Source organism: Leptodactylus fuscus, chromosome 7 (assembly GCF_031893055.1).
Source record: "Leptodactylus fuscus isolate aLepFus1 chromosome 7, aLepFus1.hap2, whole genome shotgun sequence".
NCBI classification, from domain to species: Eukaryota; Metazoa; Chordata; class Amphibia; order Anura; family Leptodactylidae; genus Leptodactylus; species Leptodactylus fuscus.
Genome location: NC_134271.1, coordinates 124948814 through 124970931, shown reverse-complemented (window position 1 = coordinate 124970931; position 22118 = coordinate 124948814). Strand labels below are relative to the sequence as shown.

The following is a 22118-nucleotide window of genomic DNA, read 5'->3' as shown; positions in this document are numbered from 1 at the left end:
ACGGGAATACACTGTCAGTGTATTCCATTCAGGATCCTGGGAAAGCTGGGTTGCGGCGATTGAGCCCGTCAGTGCCACGTTACACTGACAAGCTTCTCCCTGGAATTTAGCTCTTATAAGAGCTGTTGGTTGTCTTCTCCTTCCTATCCTAGCCTGTCCCTGCCTACCCAGAATCTAACCCCTAGCTAACTGGACGGAAACCTCCGTCCCCGGTGAATTGCAAGCTCAGAATGACGCGAAGCTGGGCGTCGCTGTTCTTTTAAATTAGAGGTCACATGTTTTCGGCAGTCAATGGGTTTTGCCTACTTTTTTCAACGTCACCGGTGTCGTAGTTCCTGTCCCACCTACCCTGCGCTGTTATTGGAGCAAAAAAGGCGCCAGGGAAGGTGGGAGGGGAATCGAGTAATGGCGCACTTTACCACGCGGTGTTCGATTCGATTCGAACATGCCGAACAGCCTAATATCCGATCGAACATGAGTTCGATAGAACACTGTTCGCTCATCTCTACTAAAGAAGAAACTAAGACAAGATGGGTAGTGTAGCAGAGCTGACTTTATAATGGATGGAGGTGAGCAAGAACACAGTGTGTGACACTGGGGGAGAAGACACAGAAGATGTCGCTCACAGAAGCCATACTCACATCCCGAATTCTCTGCCATCCCCTTACAACACTACCTGCACCCACTGGCCGTCCTTTTGATACACAGGAGATGATTGATCAGTCCATCACTTGCTGCAGCAAAAACCCAACCCCATCCAGAAAGGAGAGAGTGGTGGGGGTCCGGGTAGCGTAAGAATAGGAGAGGCAGCGGATCGGTGAGGATGAATGACACTTTAATTTTTTTTTAACCCTTTTGTTAAAAGCTTTTACCTGCCAGACAACTTCTTTTACATCTAAAATCTTAAATCGGTTATTTCGTGAATGACAGCGCTGAGATTATCATATGAAGTGAGCGACCAAATTGGGCCTGGCTTCAAAAAGCTTTGAAATGTAGAGTTACATTAATACGTGGATAGTCATTGTGTGTAACAGCTAGCCTATCCTCTTCCGCTCTCTCCTTCCCCTCTATGGTGTCCATATGCTTTATTACACAAGATGAGATCACACATATCTTACAACACTAGATAAGAATCCTATGGGAGTTGATAAAATGTTACTAATATATATTCTTTGCAAATAATGATGGTTTTAAGACCATGTCATGCTGAAGATATGATCCACCAAAATGACTCCTGTCTGGACTTCTCCTTACAATGGATACTTGTTGTTGTGTTACACAAGCTGGACACAGTATTTTAGTAATTATTTCCATGTCTGAATAATGTCATGCTCTTCACATGTATCAGCAACGGATGTACTTGCCAGACTGTAAGAATTTTTATTAGGTCATGTTATTTAAAGAGAACTTGTTACCACGTTTGAGGTCCTAGACGCCTCTCCAATGGCTTCCAGCCTCGAAACAGAAGAGCGTAGACCTCGCCTTCCTGTGTATGTCCAGAGAGGGCCCAAAAACTGGTGACAGGTTTCCAGCTTCTTTTTTTTTTTAATGTCGATTGTGAGCCCCATATAGGAATCACAATGTACATTTTTTTTCCTATCAGTATGTCTTTGTAGAATGGGAGGAAATCCACACAAGCACCAGGAGAGCATACAAACTCCTTGCAGATGTTGTTCAATGTATCAGATCCAGAGCTTATTGAATACTTTTAATATATACTTGGGAAGGTTTAGAACTTTGGCTCATATAAATACACTAGCTATAACCCGCGACTTCATCCGCTGTCCCCTCACCCTTGCGCGAACCACCTGCAGCGTGGTCCGTGGCCCCCCCATGGCCCTTTCCTTGCGGCCGGCGCTGGGCCCTCCCACAGCATCGTGGGCCGGGACCCCACAGCCCCGCTGCTGCACTTCCGGCCATCCCCTTTCCTCCCACCTGCGCCCCCCTTCCCCTACCTTTAGAGATCACAGTCACCTCCTACATCTACCCCTTCCCCCACCACCACCTACCCGTGACCCCGGTTACCCTCCCCCCCTTTCCACATGTGCAATCTGGCCCCCATCCCCCTACTTACCTTCTGCCCTCTGGTGCCAACCCCCCCCTAACCCCCCCCCCTTCCCCCTTAAGCAACCCGCCGATCCCTGTTCCCGCAGCTCTCAACATGTAGATGCTGGGGAGGTGTGTGTCTCGTGGCTGCAGCTTCAGCGAGCATGTGTGGTCCATCCCGTGCTGTGTGTTCCCGGCCGCACAGTTTGCGGGTACGTGCGGCTGGGCTTGTTCAGGCCGGGTGCGCTGCTGCATGCTACGCCGGCCTAAGGCAATGTTTGGCCGACCAGCATGTCAGCGGCGTTCGGAATCATGCGGGCAGCCGCCATGTTGAGGAATGGGTCCCTGCGCGCTGGCCATGCCCACAATTTGGCGCCAACCTATGGGCTGCTGTGCTGGCTCCCTATCCTGCCCACACACCTCCATGCACCAATAGGAGTGGCGTGTAACTAATTGTGCTGACGTCCTGCCCGGGCCAACAGCGGAGCAGGAGACAACTTTTGAGGTTTGCGGTGGCATTTTGGGGTGAGTGAGACACTTTTAAAGTAGCCCATTTTTCCTTCCTGGCCAATATGTAGGTGTGTGCGAAATTTCTATGAAATACATTCAGCCGTTCCGGTGTGATTGAGGAACAAACATCCAAACACACAAATATTAATAGGATATCCTATTTATTGTTATAGATCACTATTGTACACTGATCATTCTACATTAGCTGGATATTTAGCTTACAGATTCCACGGCTCGGTTCCTTGCTTTGAGATACATACAAGCCTAATGAACATTAATATAGTACAGTACACTCACATGGCTGTAATGTCGCTGCATGCCCTCATGTGAAGTTATACAATTCGTTCTAGTCAAATGTCAATAACATAAAAAAAAATATAAAACTATCATGTGAATAATCCATGATACAATACAACAAATACACAGGAGTATCTTACTCAAAGTCTAATAACAGAATAGACATCCTTTCCTTTGGTTTTGCATTCACGTCACATTCACTTTCTGTCCTGGACGTCATCTGCAGTCGCTTTCTTCTGTTTGATGACTGGTAGACCTTTGTTCCTTGTAGACTTTATGAAGATTTGCTTTACGTGGGAGTCAGATCTATCACTTGGAGATCCTGCGTATTATTTCTTGTGCAATACCTATATATGCCTTAGCCTGTAATAAATATAAAGGAATACATCATGAAACAGAATGTGACACAAGTACCAGTGTTATCTGTTCTGCAGAAATACTCACCTCGCTACTCTCTGGATCAGAAACAACTATCGGCTTGCCCAAGTCGCAGGTTTCTCTAATATTAATATGCAGAGGAATGTCACCTGTAGACACACAAAAAAAGTTAAATACATTGTATAAGGCCTTATATTTAATATACAAGTTAAAGAACATTAAAAATACTCTTCAATATAAATTTTTATTGTCCGAGATTACTTGTATCATTCAGAGAAATTCAGAGAACAGGGAATGCTTTCACACACGTCCAACCACCATCTTGTCAGTGAAATCAGGAAATGGCGGGGAGAAGACACAGAGCAGTGATCCTGAGATCGGAAAACCCCTTTAAGGCTGAGGCCCCATGTTGCAGAAACGCAGTTTCTTTTGTTGCAGATTTTGTTGCTGATTTTTGAGCCAAAGCCAAGAATGGCTACAAAAGTAATGGGAAATCTATAAGAAGTTCTTATACTTCTCCCTTCTGCCCAATCCATTCCTGATTTTGGCTGAAAAAAAAAAACGCAAAAAAATCTGCGTTTCCGCAACGTGGGGCCTCAGCCTAAATCTTAAATTCATGGCTAAGGCTATGTTCACTCCTTTTTTTTTTTTTTTTATGTAGATTGTGAGCCCCACATAGAGCTCACAATGTACATTTTTCCCTATCAGTATGTCTTTTTTTTTTTGGAATATGGGATGGAAATCCATGCAAACACGGGGAGAACATACAAACTCCTTGCAGATGGTTTTTTGCCCATGGCGGGATTTGAACACCAGGACTCCAGCACTGCAAGGCTGCAGTGCTAACCACTGAGCCACCGTGTGGCCCCGGCTATGTTCACTCCTGTGCCTGGTATCTGCCCGTTGTAAATCCGTATAAAAACAAACAACGGATTTTTCACAAAAAAAAAAAAAATCAAACCGTTACGCAGCGCATTCCACAGTCCCTCTTTTTTGACGGATTAATCAATGGGTGTTTGGCAAAAAAAACCCTGCAGTTTTTTGCAGGTGGATTATGACGTAGAATCTGCCTCAAAATCCACCTGCGAAAAAGGCTACCACTCATTTGAATGGGAGCCGCATGCTCCCCCCCCCCCCCCCCAGCGATTTTTTTCAGCTAGCAGGAAAAAGCAGCGACATGCCCCATCTTCCCGCAGATTCCATGGCTGACTCAGCTGCGGTGTGAGACTCATTCCCGTTTACACCCATTCATTCGGGCCTGCATCAGCATCCCTAAATAGGATAAATATGGATTGCAAAATGGACACAAACAGATGACTATCCTTTGGTAATCAGTTCGTGTCCGCTCTCCATGTTTTTTTTTTTTTGTTTTAAAGTTTGTTGCCATCCGTCATGTATCCTTATTTTTTGCACAAAGCAAAAGTGCTGCAAGTCCAACTTCTGTCTCCGTCCAAAAGTGCTAACACACGGCGGAAATGCTCAAAATGCAAACCTACCGATTGTTTTAAATACCCATAGAAAGCAAAGTGTTTTTTTAACAATCCATTCCAGATCAGTTTTTCTGATCTTTAGATGGATTACAGACACTGATTCTATGCAGAGGCCACAACACAAGTGTGAACCCTGCCTAACCTGATCATACACTTGTGTTTCTTAGCAATAAGACTAGACAGACGGAGCAGCTATTAGTTTTGGGTAAAAAATATCTAGTAATAGAGTATACAATATATAGAGTACCTAAAATATCAAGTCCCATAGTAGAAGCAAGTTGTCTTGCCCCATCTGCTCCAAAGATATGGGTCTCATGGTCACATTTCGGACAACGAAAGACACTCATGTTCTGTACTAGGCCCAGAACCTGTTAAAAGAGAAAAACAAACAAACAAAAAACACTTTTTTACAGCAATATAGTCAACATTTAAAGGGACAATTCATGATGTTGGGGTATAGCATCCATTCAAATGTTTAAAGCCGGATAGCGTACATCTCAATTCGCCCGGGCCAGGCCACAATAGAGACTATAGTCACCAGATATAGGGCCATAAGGACATGCTGCAAATTTAGTGGTAACAAGCAGGGCTGTGGAGCTGATAAGCCAAAGCACAGACTTCAATAGACATGGTCAGATGGAAGCTGCAAGGCTCCGGTAGTTCCCAAAAAAGCCAGCGATTGGTTCCCATGAAAGAACATGCATCTAATTTATTATACAATATTGTATCATTAAAACTAAGTCATCATTTTATTTGGAGGCTGGACTTTCCGACTGCACAGCCCTGGTAACAGGTTCCAGCTTTCAGGAGGAGTTTCAGCTTTGCATGTCATGTCATCTAAAAAGCAAAGTGATTTATACACTACAATGCATTACACTGATAAAGCCCAAAGAATCCATCAGTTTTCTTTCTTTCTGATAAGCGAGACATAGCAGATCTGGAACTTACAGGAACATTGACTTTCTTAAACATTTCAGCCCCTCTGCGAGCATCCAGCAATGCGATGTCCTGGGGAGTTGAAACTATCACAGCCCCTGGGAAGATGAATCATTCAGTTATTCTGCTCCCACTCACAGACTGGAAGAAGAAGAAGTCTCCCACCGCCTCCTGCCGAGAACACGCACTGACCAACACTATAGCAAGGGCTGGGGAAGATGCAGGGAACTTTGTAAGAGAGTATGTACTGTAGTGATACATGGCAGTGCGACATTAAAATATAAAACATCAGCTGCTTATATAAAGATTCACACGTTATGGAGACAACTGTATAGAGAGGATTTCAGAGGTGCAGGTTGGAATTGTATACGCTTATTATTCCTAAAAATAATTGCAACTGCTTATTACCCCAATGTAAAAGAACATTTACCTCTCCTGACATGACTGATTTAATAACATTTAGTATTCTCTAGGAAACCACAATTTTGGGGCACTTTTCCTTAAAGGGATTCTACCATTAAAATCACATTTTTTGTCGATCACACATAGGAATAGCCTTAAGAAAGCCTATTCTTCTCCTACCTTTAGATGTCCTCTCCGCACCGCCGTTTGGTAGAAATCCTGGTTTTCGTCGGTATGCAAATGAGTTCTCTTGCAGCACTAGGGGTGGTCCCCAGCAGTCAAACAGCACTTGGGTAGAGCCGACTGCACATGCCCACAGACCACAAATGGCCGCTTACTTACTGTGTAAGCGGCCATTTTTTTTCTGCCTGAGGCCTAAAAGTTTGAACTCAGCTCCAGAAAAAGATGCAGGGAGAGGCCGTTCCTGAAGAAGATTGAGGCGGCGCTGGAAATTTCTATTGCAGCATTGGGGACGGCCCCCAGTGCTGTTTGAGCGCTAGGGGCTAGAGATGAGCGAGTACTATTCGAAACGGCAGTTTCGAATAGCACGCTCCCATAGAAATGAAAGGACGCAGCCGGCACGCAGCTAGTGCCAGCGCTCAGCCGCTTAACCCCCTGCGCACCAGCTGCTCTCATTCATTTCTATGGGAGTGTGCTATTCGAAACTGCCATATAATAATAATAATAATAATAATAATTTTTTATTTATATAGCGCCAACATATTCCGCAGCGCTGTACAATTTGTAGGGTTCAAATACAGACAGAAAGATGCATTACAAAGAAAGTCATTTCACACAATGGGACTGAGGGCCCTGCTCGCAAGAGCTTACAATCTATGAGGTAGAGGGAGTGACACAAGAGGTAGCAGGGGCGGCATTGCTTATACAGAGGTCAGACACTTTTGTAATAGAGGTTACTGCCATTACACAAACATAAAACTTTATAAGCCATCACTAGTGGTGTCCTGTAACATGTGGATGGTGCTTGGACCTATAAAGTTAGCCTGAAATGGCATCATATCATGTGGGGTAATGTGGGAGTGGGGACAGAGGAAGGTTAAATTTTGGGGATTCTAATTATAGTACGGAAGGGTTTACATTAGGAATTGTAATAGGCCTGTCTGAACAGATGCGTCTTTAGTTTGCGATTGAAACTGTGGAAATTAGTAGTTAATCTGATTGTCCGGGGTAGAGCATTCCAGAGAAGTGGTGCAGCTCGGGAGAAGTCTTGTATACGAGCGTGGGAGGTTCTGATAATAGAGGATGTAAGTGTTAGGTCATTGAGTGAGCGGAGAGCACGGGTTGGGCGGTAGAGAGAGATGAGGGAGGAAATGTAGGGAGGTGCGGCATTATGGAGAGCCTTGTGGATGAGAGTGATAAGTTTATATTGTATTCTATAATGAATAGGCAGCCAATGTAGTGACTGGTACAGACCCGAGGCATCGCTGTAGCGTCTAGCCTGATAGATGAGCCTGGCCGCTGCATTCAGAATAGATTGTAGAGGAGAGAGTTTAGTGAGGGGAAGACCGATTAGTAAGGAGTTACAGTAGTCAAGGTGAGAATGAATCAGAGAGACAATAAGTGTCTTTAGTGTATCTCTGGTAAGGAAAGGGTGTATTCTGGAGATGTTTTTGAGGTGGAGATGACATGAACGTGCAAGTGATTCAATATGAGGGGTGAAGGAAAGGTCTGCGTCAAACATGACCCCAAGGCAGCGGGCCTGCCATTTCAAATAGTACTCGCTCATCTCTACTAGGTACCGTTCCCAGTGCTGTGAGAAAACTCATTTGCATACCGACGAAAACCAGGATTTCTACCGAGTGGCTGCGCAGAGACGACATCTAAAGGTAGGAGAAGAATAGCCTTTCTTACGGCTATTCCTATGTGTGAACGAGAAAAAACGTGATTTTAATGATAGAATCCTTTTAAGAGTACCCTTCACCAATCCTGACATACTTGCTTTAATAACATTTTGTATTCTCTAGGAATATAGGGATCACAATGTACATATTTTCCCATCAGTATGTCTTTGTAGAATGGGAGGAAATCCACACAAACACGGGGAGAACATACAAACTCCTTGCAAATGTTTTTTCCTTGGCAGGATTCGAACCCTGCAAGGCTGCAGTGCTAACCACTGACCCACCGTTTGGCCCCATAGAATATTTTTTTTTAGTTGGTATCATTATGATACTAATTATTTGTATTTCTTTTTGGTCTTTTGGAAAAAATATTTATTTTTTTCTTGAAGCTAGACTTACACTAGCGCTTGGGCTCTCTGTCGTTCAGGTCCGCCGGGGTACCTGAACAACAGAGTCTGCTCATTAAAGAGGACCTTTCACAACTTTTGGGCACATGCAGTGTTATATACTGCCAGAAAGCCGACAGTGCGCTGAATTCAGCGCACTGTCTGCTTTCCCGATCTGTGCCCGGTGTAAAGAGCTTACGGTGCCGGTACCGTAGTGCTCTATGGTCAGAAGGGCGTTTCTGACAGTCAGTCAGAGACGTCCTTCTGCCTCGCGGCGCCTATCGCGCTGTACTGTGGAGCGGGGAGGAACTCCCCCCTCCCTCTCCTGATAATACTCGTCTATGGACGAACTGTGTGAGCAGAGGGAGGGGGCGTTCCTCCCCGCTCCACAGCACAGCGCGATAGGCGCCGCGAGGCAGAAGGACGTTCCTGGCTAAGTGTCAGAAACGCCCTTCTGACCATAGAGCACTACGGTACCGGACCGTAAGCTCTTTACACCGGGCACAGATCAGGAAAGCCGACAGTGCGCTGAATTCAGCGCACTGTCGGCTTTCTGGCAGTATATAACACTGCATGTGGCCAAAAGTGGTGAAAGATCCTCTTTAAAACAGCAGATACCCATGGACCCCATAGACTATTATGGGATCTGCTGTATTTCCGATGATTTTATACTGAAATTGACATACTTTTCTCTCCACTGATTTTCGGAGGAATCTGTGGCAGAGTTTCATACAGAGACTCTTGACGCAGATATGACCTGGCCTTAATTGGGATTTTTTTTCAAGGGGACTAGTACATGCGATTGCTAGGTCTCTTATATAATGAATGTAGTGGAGTGGGGCCTAATAAGAGCTTTTTAGGAAACCCAATGGCACCCTGCAATGCAGTTGCAAAGGTCCCCATGGGGTGAGAGAGCCCCCTCCCTTTGTATACTATACAGGTGTCACGCTCACTATTTAACATGGTATGGGCAGGACTGGAGTCTCCTCTGATCCTGGCCATTAGAGCAGTATTTTGGGTGTCAATAGAGATAGCACCTACTACAGTCTATATCAGACAACCCTAAACATTAAGACTAGATCACTGTAAAATTGAATTGGCCTAGCATCAGGCCCCAAAATTGACTATGCACAAAGCATATTGGTGAGCGCTCATCACCGCTAGTGAGAAGATCTAAGACCAGACACAGACCCGAACACCCAAAGTGATCCAGAGACTTTTCTTTCTAAGACTCACAGTACACCACTGAGCAATCTAGAATGTGTTTTATCCATACCAGAGATAGGGATGTTCTGAGAGATCGACAGCTGCACATCTCCAGTTCCAGGCGGCATGTCTATAACCAGGTAATCCAACTCCCCCCACTCCACCTGCTCAGAGATACAGAGGTTTCACTACAAGTTAGACTTGAGAACAGATTTCTATACCTAACAATAGCGGTGACATTATTGCTTTGACCCACCTGTCTTAGTAGTCGCTCAACTGCGGACATGACCATCAACCCTCTCCATATTATCGGAGCAGTCTCTTCCACAAGGAAACCCATGGACATGCTGGCAAAAAACCCCACAGAAGTATTAGCCAACTGAACGGTTAGACATGATGCGAATGAGTCAGTCTTTGTGTATAGTAATAAATCTCTGAGTCAGTTTGTGTGTTTGCTTCTGATAAGATCATATTGAGGGCATCTGTTCAGCAAATGTGCGGCTATGATTTATTGTGTGCTTATTGCATCCGATGAATCATTCTGTTTATTCACATCAGGTATTTTTTTATATGTGAAGAACAAAGTGGGACTTAGTGCATGGGAGGGTTAGCGACTTGGCCTTCTAGCCCACTTAAATTAGCTTTCACCTTTACCAACCAAGTGGGGATGGAATCTTGTTTAACTCAGGGTCAGGACTAAGGCAAGGTATAAACATTTACGTAAAGCTGCCCATACAAATTACGGTAATAGCAGCAGGACAAGCAGATTTTACACTTCCCCATACATGACCAGGCCAAGAATTTAGTATTGAATTGATTCATGGGGCACATTAAAATTTTTTTATAAGAGTGTCAGGTTCCGCTATATGACGTCACACTCATTGGTCACATGGCCTGTTTGCAGCTCATCCCATTCAAGTGAATGGGGCCTGGCTGCAATACCCAGCATAGCTGCTATACAATGTACAGCAATGTGCTTAGGTGTCAGTGAAGAGGCTGCAGCACGTGTCCAAACACTGTGGTCTCTTCAAACAGCTGATCTGTCATGAGAATCTCGCTGATCTTCCATTGATGATTTATAGGATAGCTGTGCTGTTCACAATGACAGGACTCATCCTATGAGATTGATGTAATAGTAAGGTGTCGGACCTCTGTAGACTCCCATGTCGTTCTATTACTGCACAGTGACAAAAGGCTTTGAATATAATGAATAAGAGTCAAAGATCTAAGATGTTAAAATCGTGTTTGTTCATAAACAATCTTACACATATGGAAACAATTGCTTGTCTAACAATATGAAGAATATTTTATTCGCTCTCTGTTTTCAATCACGAAGCTAAAGTATGTCTTCCATGACAGATCTGCTTTAAGCCGCAGCGTCTTAAAGCAAACAAACATTTTATTGCATGACATGTCTCACCATTGAATTCCATAGTTGACAAGAGGAATCATCAAGTTCCCTATAAAACAGAACATACAGAATTGAGTTTTTTTTTTTTTTTTTTTTTTTACAGCCTTACAGTCCGGTGTTTTTGAATGTGCTCCCTTCTCAAACAATAGGCTATAACAACCCACAGTACAACCTATTAAAAATACAACAGTGACAAGACCCCCTAGGGACATGTCATGTAAATCCCCCCCCCCCCCCCCCCGGTGTATACATAAAATAAATTTAGAAGTTAGTCATTGTCTAAGTGAAATAAACAGTCCCAGCTATATGAAATAAAGAACGTCCATCACTTACTGTGTGACACTTCTGGATTTCCTTTGAGATTCATCATTCGGGGAATAGATGGTCCATACACATCAGCATCCAGGAGACCAACTGCTTTTATCTAATAGACAACGCGATTTATAGCATAGAGTAGTCATATAATGTAGTGCATACTGCCTATACAATAGCCGATACTCAAGAACCTATTTTCGTCCAACAGCTTTTGCACCACACGATCCCATAGAAATGCATGGTGAGCTCAGCTGAGTGTGCATGTGTTCTGATAGAGAGGAGGTTTAAGGTAAGTTCACACAAGTTTTTTTTGGTCAGGATTTTGAGGCAGATGTGAAATCAACGGGAGCCGCTCAGGAGTTTTTTCCGGGAGCGGTTTCTTCCGGCTTCTGGAAAAAAGAAGCGAGATGCTCATTCTTCAGGTCAAGTCACCTCGCGATTTAGCCTGAAGACACATCCTCCTCCGGACTAGGCCCAGTCATTGGGCCTAATCCGGAGTGGAGCGCGCAGTTGGATGCTGGTGCACTGCACTGGCTTACAGTCACAGCTACCCGGCTTTTGGTCCGGAACCTGAGGCGCCCTCTGCCTCAGGTTCCGGACCAAAAATCGCCGTGTGAACTTACCCTAAAGCAATCAACTAGTCACTCCCATGCCTGCAGGTTTGACCTAGGTGTATAGCTCCATCTTCACTGAAGAACTGCGCAGGCACCAAGACTATAGGGACTATAGATGCTAAGTAAGTTTAATGCCGACACAGACTGCATTTCAACTCGACTATTTGAGCACTAAACCACCAGCCCATAAGGACCTATGGGTGGCAAAGTGGCCCAAATTGACCTGACGGGTTCCCTTTAACATACCTATTCAGCTCAGGCAAACAGTCATCTTATTTTTATGGTAATAAATAGAGATGGGCGAATATACTCGATTGAATACCTCCACCACACAGCTCCCGATGCCAGGGATGGTGGGAGGGGCAGTAAAAATTTGATGCCTCGGAAGTGTTTTTGCACCGGGAGCTATGCGGCGGAGGTATTCGATCAAGTATATTCACTTATCTCTAGTAATAAAGCTATGACATCTATGTTAACGTTCACAAAGGATGGTTATGGAAACGCAGGTCTCAGTTCTCTTATCAATGTGCAGTACATTACAGATTACAGTCTGCTGACAGATTCTCAGGCCAACTAAAAGAATTTACCCAGACAGCCTTGTAGTATTTTTTGGACCACGTATATTGTTATCAGGGAATGTGGACACCCTGTATACTAACAGCCGGATATTTACTTACTTGATCACTTGCTGCAATTCCCAAAGCCAGATTTACTGTTGGAAGAAAATGGATGTATCAGCATGCCAACAAAATAAGACACATGAGATGAATAAAAATAGAATGCAAAAATTCTACAACACCAGATAATAACTGGCTGCGTACCTGAGCTAAAAACTGTCCTACTTCAGCAAAAGTCATTGATCTTAAGTGCCTGCTTGCTGAATTTCACCCAGATCGGCCATGTTCATATGACTGAGCTCCATCTAGGAAACATAGTTATTGTGCAAGGTGTATTTCCCGGACTGAACACGACCGAGTGAAATTGGGTTCTGCTGCAGTGAGCTCCCAAATGGCAGGTTCGCTACAATACTGAACTTTCCCATAGGCCCTATTCATGCGGCCTTAGGGAAGCAAAGATTGAGCATGTTGCATTTTAATATGCCTGATGTTTTAGTCCCACAGGAGAAGCGTCTGGTATCAGCTTAGTCCCGTATCCCACTGAAGTAATCATACACGCTTAGATCATGTGGAGTCTGGGAAAATAGTGAATGTTCATCAGCTATTCCATGAGAATGGACAGATGGATAGAAGTATGTACAGGCTTAAAGGAGTTGTCTGCAAAAAAACAAACAACCTATGTCATCTCATAATAGGTAAATAATAAAATAATCCATATTTACTTTACTGATCCCCACTGCAGAGACTGGTGTAGTATCAGGACTGTCAGGGCTTCAGTAATGCAAGTATGGAGTCTTATTAGAGATGAGCGAACACTGTTCGGATCAGCCGTTCCGAACAGCACGCTCCCATAGAAATGAATGGAAGCACCTGGCACGTACACTTTGCCGGCGGCCGGTCGCCGTGCCAGGTGCTTCCATTCATTTCTATGGGAGCGTGCTGTTCGGAACGGCTGATCCGAACAGTGTTCGCTCATCTCTAGGTCTTATTATTTTTACCTTTCCCAGCGGTTTTAAAAATTTTTAAAATCATATACAGACGTCTCCTTACTCCTGGGTACAAACCATTTGCTATCTTATTCAAGATTTTTAATGGATTTTACACAGGAGTGTGCAGAGGTAGCAGTTGCTACTGGGTCCTGGACCCTGAAGGGCTAGTTCACACGGGGACATGGAGGAGGATTTTGACAGCGGATTTCGCTTCAATATCCGCCCCTTTACAATAGTGGTCTATGTAGACTGCTAGCTTTTTTTTTTTCTACTAGCAGATTTTTCCGCTAGCAGAAAAAAAGAAGTGACATGACCTTTCTTCAGGCGTTTTCCGCCTGAAGAAAGCAATAGAAGTGAATGGGAGGCGAAAACCGCGCAGTTTTTTTGCAGAAATAAGTAACGCTTTTTTTTGCAAAAAAACGCGACACGGTTTTTTCAGCCCATTCACTTTACAGGAGGGGAAAACAGCCTGGCTTTTTTTTTTTAAGCTGTTTTTACAACAAAAAAAAAAAAGCTCCAAAAAAAGCTTGGCAAGGTCCAAAAAAAGTTTTTTCCCTGTGCCAAAATAAGCCACACGTTATTTATGTGTGAACTAACCCTGAGGGGGCCCCAAAGGTCCCTCTGCCACAAAGTATACCATTTTTCTAAATGGCACAAGCCATGTAGGAACCCCATTACAGATTTTGTATTAGGGCACTGGTGTTTCACGCTACGCTACAGCACTAAAGCTTAACAGCTGATGATACACAGTCCTATGTGCATGGGGTCTGCCCAAGGGTTCCACAGAAGGTTTGGGCACAAAAGCCTTTAGCATCTTCAGGAGATAAATGAGAGAGTCAACTCTCCTATGTTTATGGCCAATTTAAAAGACCTGTGTTATCAAGACAACCACTTTTTATATGACCGATCCGCTGTAAGAATCACCCACTGCTATCATGTGTATGCCCACCACAGCTTCAGCCATACTTTACTACACTGATGTGTGCTAGCATTGATGCATCTACTATACCTGCAGTGGTTGATTTGCCCACACCTCCTTTGCCAGATGCAACCACCACGACATGCTTAACACCAGGAATTGGCTTTTCCTTTGGCAAACCACGTGCCATCAGCTCCACCTGTCTCCTCTTCAAGTTTTCTTCATGATGCCTAGCGTCCTTAAAGAGAAAATGTAAACATAAATCATAACAGGTAAGTAATAAGTAAATGATGCAACGATAATATTTAGAAACATTGGATTCAAAGTAGTAAAGTATTGGAGCCTTAAGGGTCTGTTCATGGTTTTCTTATCTGTCTTAAGAGGAAAAAAACAACCCAAAACACTAATATAACAGCAAGTCATATCAATCATATGACAGACAACAATGGCACTTGATGACCCCACTATCTTATAGTGAAGTAAGGCAAGTTCCACTATGGTGTCCACCATTTATGTGCTGAAATACAACAGTCTCAGACAGATGTGTGAACAGAGCCTAACTGTACCGGGATTATCAACATTCATCCACTGGCTGAAGAGAAATTAAACCCCTTACATGCATCATTTACTAAAAGTTCTGTTTTGCCCATGCCCTGTAGCTAATGATGTGTGTACTGTCCAGGCTGATGGGCATCACCTGAATCAGACTGGGCAGCTGCCTGGCACTAGGTATCATCCTATGTGCCTATGCTGGCTTTATAAGCTCTGGAATGACCCGTGCTGTCACCTACTTTCCAAAAATGGTGGCGAATTGGAATAGGGCCTGTGAATAAGACTGGCAGGGAGCTGTAGAATTGCCTTGACAGTCTTACATATAAGCATGGACTGTCGCCTCTCCATACTCAAGATGGGCATTCAGGAGGGAAAGTGAAGGTACTGTAGCATGTTACAGCAACTACACACCTCCGTGCACAAAATCCCATCAGAAGATTGGCTCGAAGCATAGCAGGCACATGTGAATTTTTGGAAATTTTTAAATTAAACAATTTTTTTTTGGGAAATGAGTTTTAACCCCTTAGCGACCCATGACGTACTATTACTTCATGGATGTCTGGTACTTAACGACCCATGAAGTAATAGTACGTCATGGATGTAAACAATCCCCGCAGCGCAGTGCGGGCGTTCTTGGAGCGGATGTTAGTTGTATCTGACACCTAACATCCTGCTCCATCCCCCTCCATCAGACATGAGTGCTGATTTTGGGTTTTAACCCGTTGATTGCCGTGATCAAACATGATCACGGCAAACAACGGGTTGCCCGATCTTGTAGGGATCCCCGGCACCCTCCGCTGCGAGATCGGGGGGTGCTGGTATCCCTACTATGTAGCCAGGGGTCTAATTAGTCACCCCAGCCAGCTCTGAGTCCCACTTACCTTTGTATCCTGGCCGGGATCTCCTGGAGCTGTGCTGTCCCGTCCGTCTGCACGAGCCGAGCCTCACTTCCTGTTTACAGAGTGATAACGTGCAGGCTCTTACTGCAGCCTGTGACTCACTCTGTAACAGGATCAGTGATGCAAGCTTCACTCATGCAAGTGTCCCATAGGGGACACATGAAAAAGTTAAAAAAAAAAAAAAAAGTGGAAAAAAAAATAAAGAGTTTTGAAACAATTAATAAAGTTATCAAGCCCCAAAAACCCTTTTTTCTATAGAAAATGAATTATAAAAAAAAACCCTAAAAATTAATCAAAACAATACATATTTGGTATCGCCGCGTCCGTAGCAATCTGTACAATAAAACTGAAACAATATTTAATGTACACGGTGAATGACGGAGAAAAAAAACGGAAAAAACCCGCCGGAAGTAGTGATTTTTCGCCATCTCACCTTACAGAATGTGCTATAAAAAGTGATCAAAAAGTCAAATGCACCTCACAACAGTACCAATAAAAAGCACACATTGTCCCGCAAAAAATAAGCCCCCAACCAACACTGTCAACCAAAAAATAAAAATGTTACGCCTCTCAGAAGATGGCGATGCAAAAAACATTGATTTATGTCTCCAAATGTGTTTTTGTTCTGCAGAATTAGTTACGCATAAAAAAAATAATATAAATGAGGTATCGCCGTAACCGTACCGACCCGCAGAATAAAGATAATATGTTACTTATACTGTACGCTGCATGGTGAAAAATTTAAAAGGTAAAACGCAATGCCGGAATTGATTTTTTTTATTTAAATCCAGCAAAAAAAGAGTTAATAAAATGTATTCAGTAAGTTGTAGGCACCCCAAAATGGTGTCATTACAAAATACATCTCATCCCGCAAACAACAAGCCCTTATATGGCCTCGTCACCAGAAAAATAAAGAAAATATAGCATCTAGTAATGCAAGAACAAAAACCCGCAAAAATCGCCAAATTATTAGAACTCAACTGGCTGCGTCATGTAGGGAATATATAAGCTGTGCGAGCGAATATCAGGGGACACCCCAGATTTAGAGCTTACGAGGGAAAATATACCAGAAGTGACCCCAAAGTGACCCCCAGAGTGACTCCCCCAATTATAGGAGCTACTGGGACATAGTAGGGAATTTGGTGTTTGCTATGTCCTCCGCACCGCTTACATATTCCCTCTTCGCCATCCGCTGTGCAGTCCCGTCCGGGATACTAATACTCACTACACCCCCTGATAAATTCTTTGAGGGATGCAGTTTTCAAACTGCGGTCACTCCTTTGGGGAATCCACTTTTCTGGTACCTTACAGGCTCTACAAACATGACATGGCGTCCAGATACCAAACATCTGAATCTGCGCTCCAAAAGCCGCATCGCGCTCCTTCCCTTCTGCGCCCTGCTGTGCGCCCAAACTGCATTTTATGTCACATGTATGACACATGTATGATACTGGTGTAACCAGGATAATGTACGTAATGTCATATGTGGGTATAAATTGATATTAGGGCACAGCCAGACACAGAAGGGAAGAAGGTTATTTGGTTTTTGTAGCACAGACTTAGACGGTTTGGGTTTTTTTTTTTGGATGCCATGACACTTTTACAGAGACCCTAAAATTGCGCTAACAAAATGGGGTCACTTCTTGGGGAATTCCAGTTCACTGGTACCTCCAGGGCTCTACAAAAACATCATGGCACCCAGAAAGTCCCTCTAAATCTGTACCCCAAAAGCTAAAAAGTGCAGTGCTCCTTCCCTTCTGAACCCTGCTGTGTGCCCAAGCAGCAGTTTACACCCACATATATAATTTTTTTGCCCCTCGGGATGGCCCACTTAATAGTTTTAGGAGTGCAGGTCTCTGACAATACAAAGTGGGTGCAACGTATTGGGCACCGAAATGACATATTTCTTTAAAAATTAAAATTTTCATTTTGTACATTAATTTTTGGGAAGCATTTTTAGGCTCAAAATGATAATACCCCTTGATACATTCCTTGACAGGTGTAGTTTCTAAAATGGGGTCGCTTTTGAGGGGTTTCCATTGTATTGGTACTTTAGGGGCTCTGCAAATGCAACATGGCACCAGAAAACTGCCCTCAAAAGCCAAATAGCCCTCTTCCCATTCTGAGCCCCGCCATGTTCCCATACAGCAGATTATGACCACATATGGGGTATTGCCGTGTTCAGGAGAAGTTGTGTAACAAACTGAGGGGCTTTTAATTCTCTAACTACTTGTAAAAATTAAAAATATGGACAATTTATTGGAAAAAAGTAATTTTTCATTTTCACATCTCAATGGTAAAAAAATCTGTGAAATACCTGTAGGGTCCAAGTGCTCACTAAACCCCTTGATAAATTCCTTGAGGGGTCTAGTTTTCAAAATGGGGTCATTTGGGGGGGGGGGGGTCCACTGTTCTAGCACTTCAGGGGCTTTGCAAATGCAACATGGTGCCTGAAATAGTTTTCAGCTAAATTTGCCCTCCAAAATCCCAATAGCGATCCTTCAGCTCTGGACCCTACAGTGTGCCCATACATCACTTTACATCCACATATGGGACATTTCTGTAGTTGGGACAAAATGCTTGACAATTTGTGGGGTGCATTTTCTCTTTTATCCCCTTGTGGAAATGCAAAATTTGGGGTTAAAGCAACATTTTATAGCAAAAAATGTCACTTTTCCTTTTGTTGGGCCAATTCTGTTACACTCCTGTAGGGTCAAAGGGCTCACTATACCCCTTGGTAAATTCCTTGAGGGGTATAGTTTCCAAAATGGGGTCACATTTTGGGGGTTTCCACTGTTTTGGCACCTTGGGGGCTCTGCAAACGGAACATGGTGCCTGAAAAGTATTGTACCAAAATCTGGCCTACAAAATCCAATTAGCGCTCCATCTGCTCTGAGAGCGACCGTGTGCCTGTACATTAGGGTACCAGCACATATGGGGTACTGTCGTGTTCGGGAGAAATTGTGTAACAAAATTTGGGGTGCAATTTTTCCTTTAACCCCTTGTGAAGATGAAAAATTTGGGGCTACAGTGACATTTTATTATAAAAAAAGTAATTTTTCATTTTCACATATCAATGGTAAAAAAAAATCTGTGAAACACCTGTAGGGTCCAAGTGCTCACTATACCCCTTGATAAATTCCTTGAGGGGTCTAGTTTCCAAAATGGGGTGACATTTTGGGGGTTTCCACTGTTTTGGCACCTTGGGGGCTCTGCAAACGGGACATGGCGCCTGAAAAGTATTCTAGCAAAATCTGGCCTACAAAATCCAATTAGCGCTCCATCCGCTCTGAGAGCGACCGCGTACCCGTACATTAGGGTACCAGCACATATGGGGTATTGTCGTGTTCGGGAGAAATTGTGTAACAAAATGTGGGGTGCAGTTTCTCCTTTAACCCTTAGTAAATGTGTAAATTCTAGGGCTAAATGAATATATTAGCGACAGAAATTGAAAAATGTAAATTTGACCTCCATTTTGTTGTAATTGTTGTGAAATGCTGAAAGGGTTAAGAAACTTTCTAACTGCTGTTTTGGATTCTTTCAAGAGTGACGTTTTTAGAATGGGGTGACTTTCGGGGGTTTTTATTAGAGAGGCCTTTCAAGTTCCCTTCAGAACTGAACTGGTCCCTTGAAAAATGTGTTTTGGAAATTTTCTTGAAAATTTGGAAAATTACTGCTTGACTTGTAAGCCTTATAATATCTGAAAAAAATGAAAGGGTAATTAAAATTTGACTGCTACATAAATCAGAGACATGGTTAATTATATTTATGAAAAAATTTGGGTAGTATGGATTTCTATTTGAAAGGCTTGCAATTTCAAAGTTTGAAAACTGCATTTTTAAAAAAAATTTCACCAAATTTCCTATTTTTTCATAATTAAAGACAAAACATATCGACTAAAATTTACTACTGACATGAAGTACAATGTGTTACGAAAAAAACAATCTCAGAGTCACTTGTGTAAGTTAAAGCGTCTCAAAGTTATTGCCATTTAAAGTGACACATGTCAGTTTTGAAAAAAGAGGCCTGGTCCTTAAGTCACTTTTGAGCTGTGTCTCTATAGGGTTAAAATGTTGCGCTGGCATGGGTAAAATATTAACAAAGATACTCTTGTGACATATCTGGTGAAAGCCTGGACAGTTCTGAGTAGAACGGTGTTTATTTTGTTTCTCTATCTTTTTTCTAGTCCGAGTTATGAGAAATGTAAAGGCAGGCAACACAGAAATTCGCACTTTTTCTGAACTTTGAAAATCAATTAAAAAATAAAAAAATTCTAGATTTTTTTTTCCTTCACATTTTGCAGTCTCTGACACGCTATTACCAAATAACAAAATCTCAAAAGAAAAAAAGAAAAAATATAGAGGTAAAAATCATTGGTTCACTTGTCATGGAATGACTCTGCTATGTTATGCTACGATGGAGATGCAATGGTAGTGTGAACCTAGTGTCCAAAGACAAGTGATCCAGCATTCTTATTTCATGTGCATTCACACTTCGGATACGCTGACTGATTCTGAACGTTAAAACACGTTCAGAATCAGCGCGTATAAAGCAGATCCCATTCATTTCAATGGGAGCTGGCATACGAGCACTCCCCATTGAAATGAATGGGCTGCTTTTTTCTCTACGAGCGCTCCCATTGAAGTGAGTGGGAAGTGTTTAGAAGCGCTCGCGTGTACAGCTCGGAATGAGCCGAGCACTTACGCCGTGTGAAGGGGCCCATAGAGAAAAAAGCAGCCCATTCATTTAAATGGGGAGCTCTCATAGGCCGGCTCCCATTGAAATGAATGGGATCTGCTTTATACGCGCTGATTCTGAACATGTTTTAACGTTCAGAATCAGTCAGCGTATCCGAAGTGTGAATGCTCCCTTAGGGTGCATTCACACTACGTATACTGAAGCTTATTCTGAACGTAAAACATGTTCAGAATAAGCGGCGTATAACGCAGCTCCATTCATTTCTATGGGAGCCGGCATGCGAGCGCTCCCCATAGAAATGAATGGGCTGCTTCTTTCACTGCGAGCAGTCCCATTGAAGTGAATGGAAAGTGCCGGCGTGTACAGCTCGGCATGAGCAGAGCTTACCGTATACGCCGGCACTTCCCATTCACTTCAATGGGACTGCACGCAGTGAAAGAAGCAGTCCATTCATTTCTATGGGGAGCGCTCGCTTGCCGGCTCCCATAGAAATGAATGGGAAGTGTTCGGCAGCCCTGCTGTAACGCCAGCGTGTACGGCTGTGATACACGCTGGCGTTACGTAGTGTGAATGCATCCAGACACGTGCGGATTTTACAGGCGATTTTCTGTGGCCAAGTCTGTAGTGGAATATATCACGTGTGATTCTCCTCTTTGGGAGCCTTCACATGGAGTAAACTCACATGTATTTGTGTAAAATTACACGTGTTAAAATAAGACTCCCATTGACTTCAATGATATTTTTCACACGTGTAAAAATACGCCTGTAAAATGTCATTGAAGTCAATGGGAGTCTTATTTTTACACATGTATTTTGCAAAAATACACGCGTGTTTACTCCGTGTGAAAGCTCCCTCATACACATATTCACATGACTGTGCCAGTGCACTTGGCCTAGAACGTGTCCCAGTATACATCCAAGGATAACCCGTTTTCACAGCGCCCGCATAGATTTTTATCTAAGGAATATGTGAAAACGGACGTAGAAATTGTATGTCCTATTGTATGTCCATAGACCGATTGTCTGAATAGATCCTAGGTTTACTATAGTGCTGTAAAAAACAAATAACCGCAGCACATGGACATGAAACAGTGTGTGTGAACATGCTCTTAGCCTGCCTTATGCATTTCCAGGAGTATTACTGCAGCAGGGGCCATTTTTTGGCTACACTTCCTATATATATGTATATATATATATATATATATATATATATATATAATATATATATATATATATGATGTAATATATATATATACCCCCTGTTCACATACGTGTGGGTATCATGTATTGGGACAGCCATAACACTCTGCATTACAGAAGACCTGCAGTGAAGCCCGGAAACACGGCACACGTGACAGAGGCCTGCCATGTACAAGATGGTTACCCCGATTACAAGGTCACTTCCGGACACCCACCGAGCTGAAGGACCCTGCAGAGCCCCAATCTCGCCGTCCCCACCGCAAAAACGTCCTGACCCGCACGGTATTCAGCCCGGACACTACTAGGCCCCTGGCGGCCGCCATCACCGCCTCCTAGCAACGCCTTAGCACTGAGGGGAAGTGTGCGTTCCAGCTGCGCTCTGCGTTCCACG

The 22118-nt window shown here is 43.4% G+C and overlaps 1 protein-coding gene across 2 annotated transcripts; it reads right to left on the bottom strand.

The window, feature by feature from the left end:
* Positions 1-2753: 2753 nt before the first annotated feature.
* On the bottom strand, positions 2754-22077 carry NUBPL (NUBP iron-sulfur cluster assembly factor, mitochondrial). 2 transcript variants are annotated; one of them, XM_075283004.1, is made up of 11 exons: positions 21943-22077; positions 14469-14616; positions 12531-12565; positions 11258-11348; positions 10934-10973; positions 9770-9860; positions 9584-9677; positions 5670-5755; positions 4969-5089; positions 3298-3380; positions 2754-3216 (listed from the first exon to the last, which is right to left on the bottom strand). In XM_075283004.1, the coding sequence occupies exons 1-11, from the start codon at positions 22048-22050 to the stop codon at positions 3163-3165; spliced, it is 951 nt and encodes a 316-aa protein (XP_075139105.1). In that variant the 5' UTR covers positions 22051-22077; the 3' UTR covers positions 2754-3162. The 2 variants fall into 2 exon arrangements, with proteins under 2 accessions (XP_075139105.1, XP_075139106.1); XM_075283005.1 differs by lacking the exon at positions 21943-22077 and adding an exon at positions 15812-15874.
* Between the last annotated feature and the right edge of the window lie 41 nt (positions 22078-22118).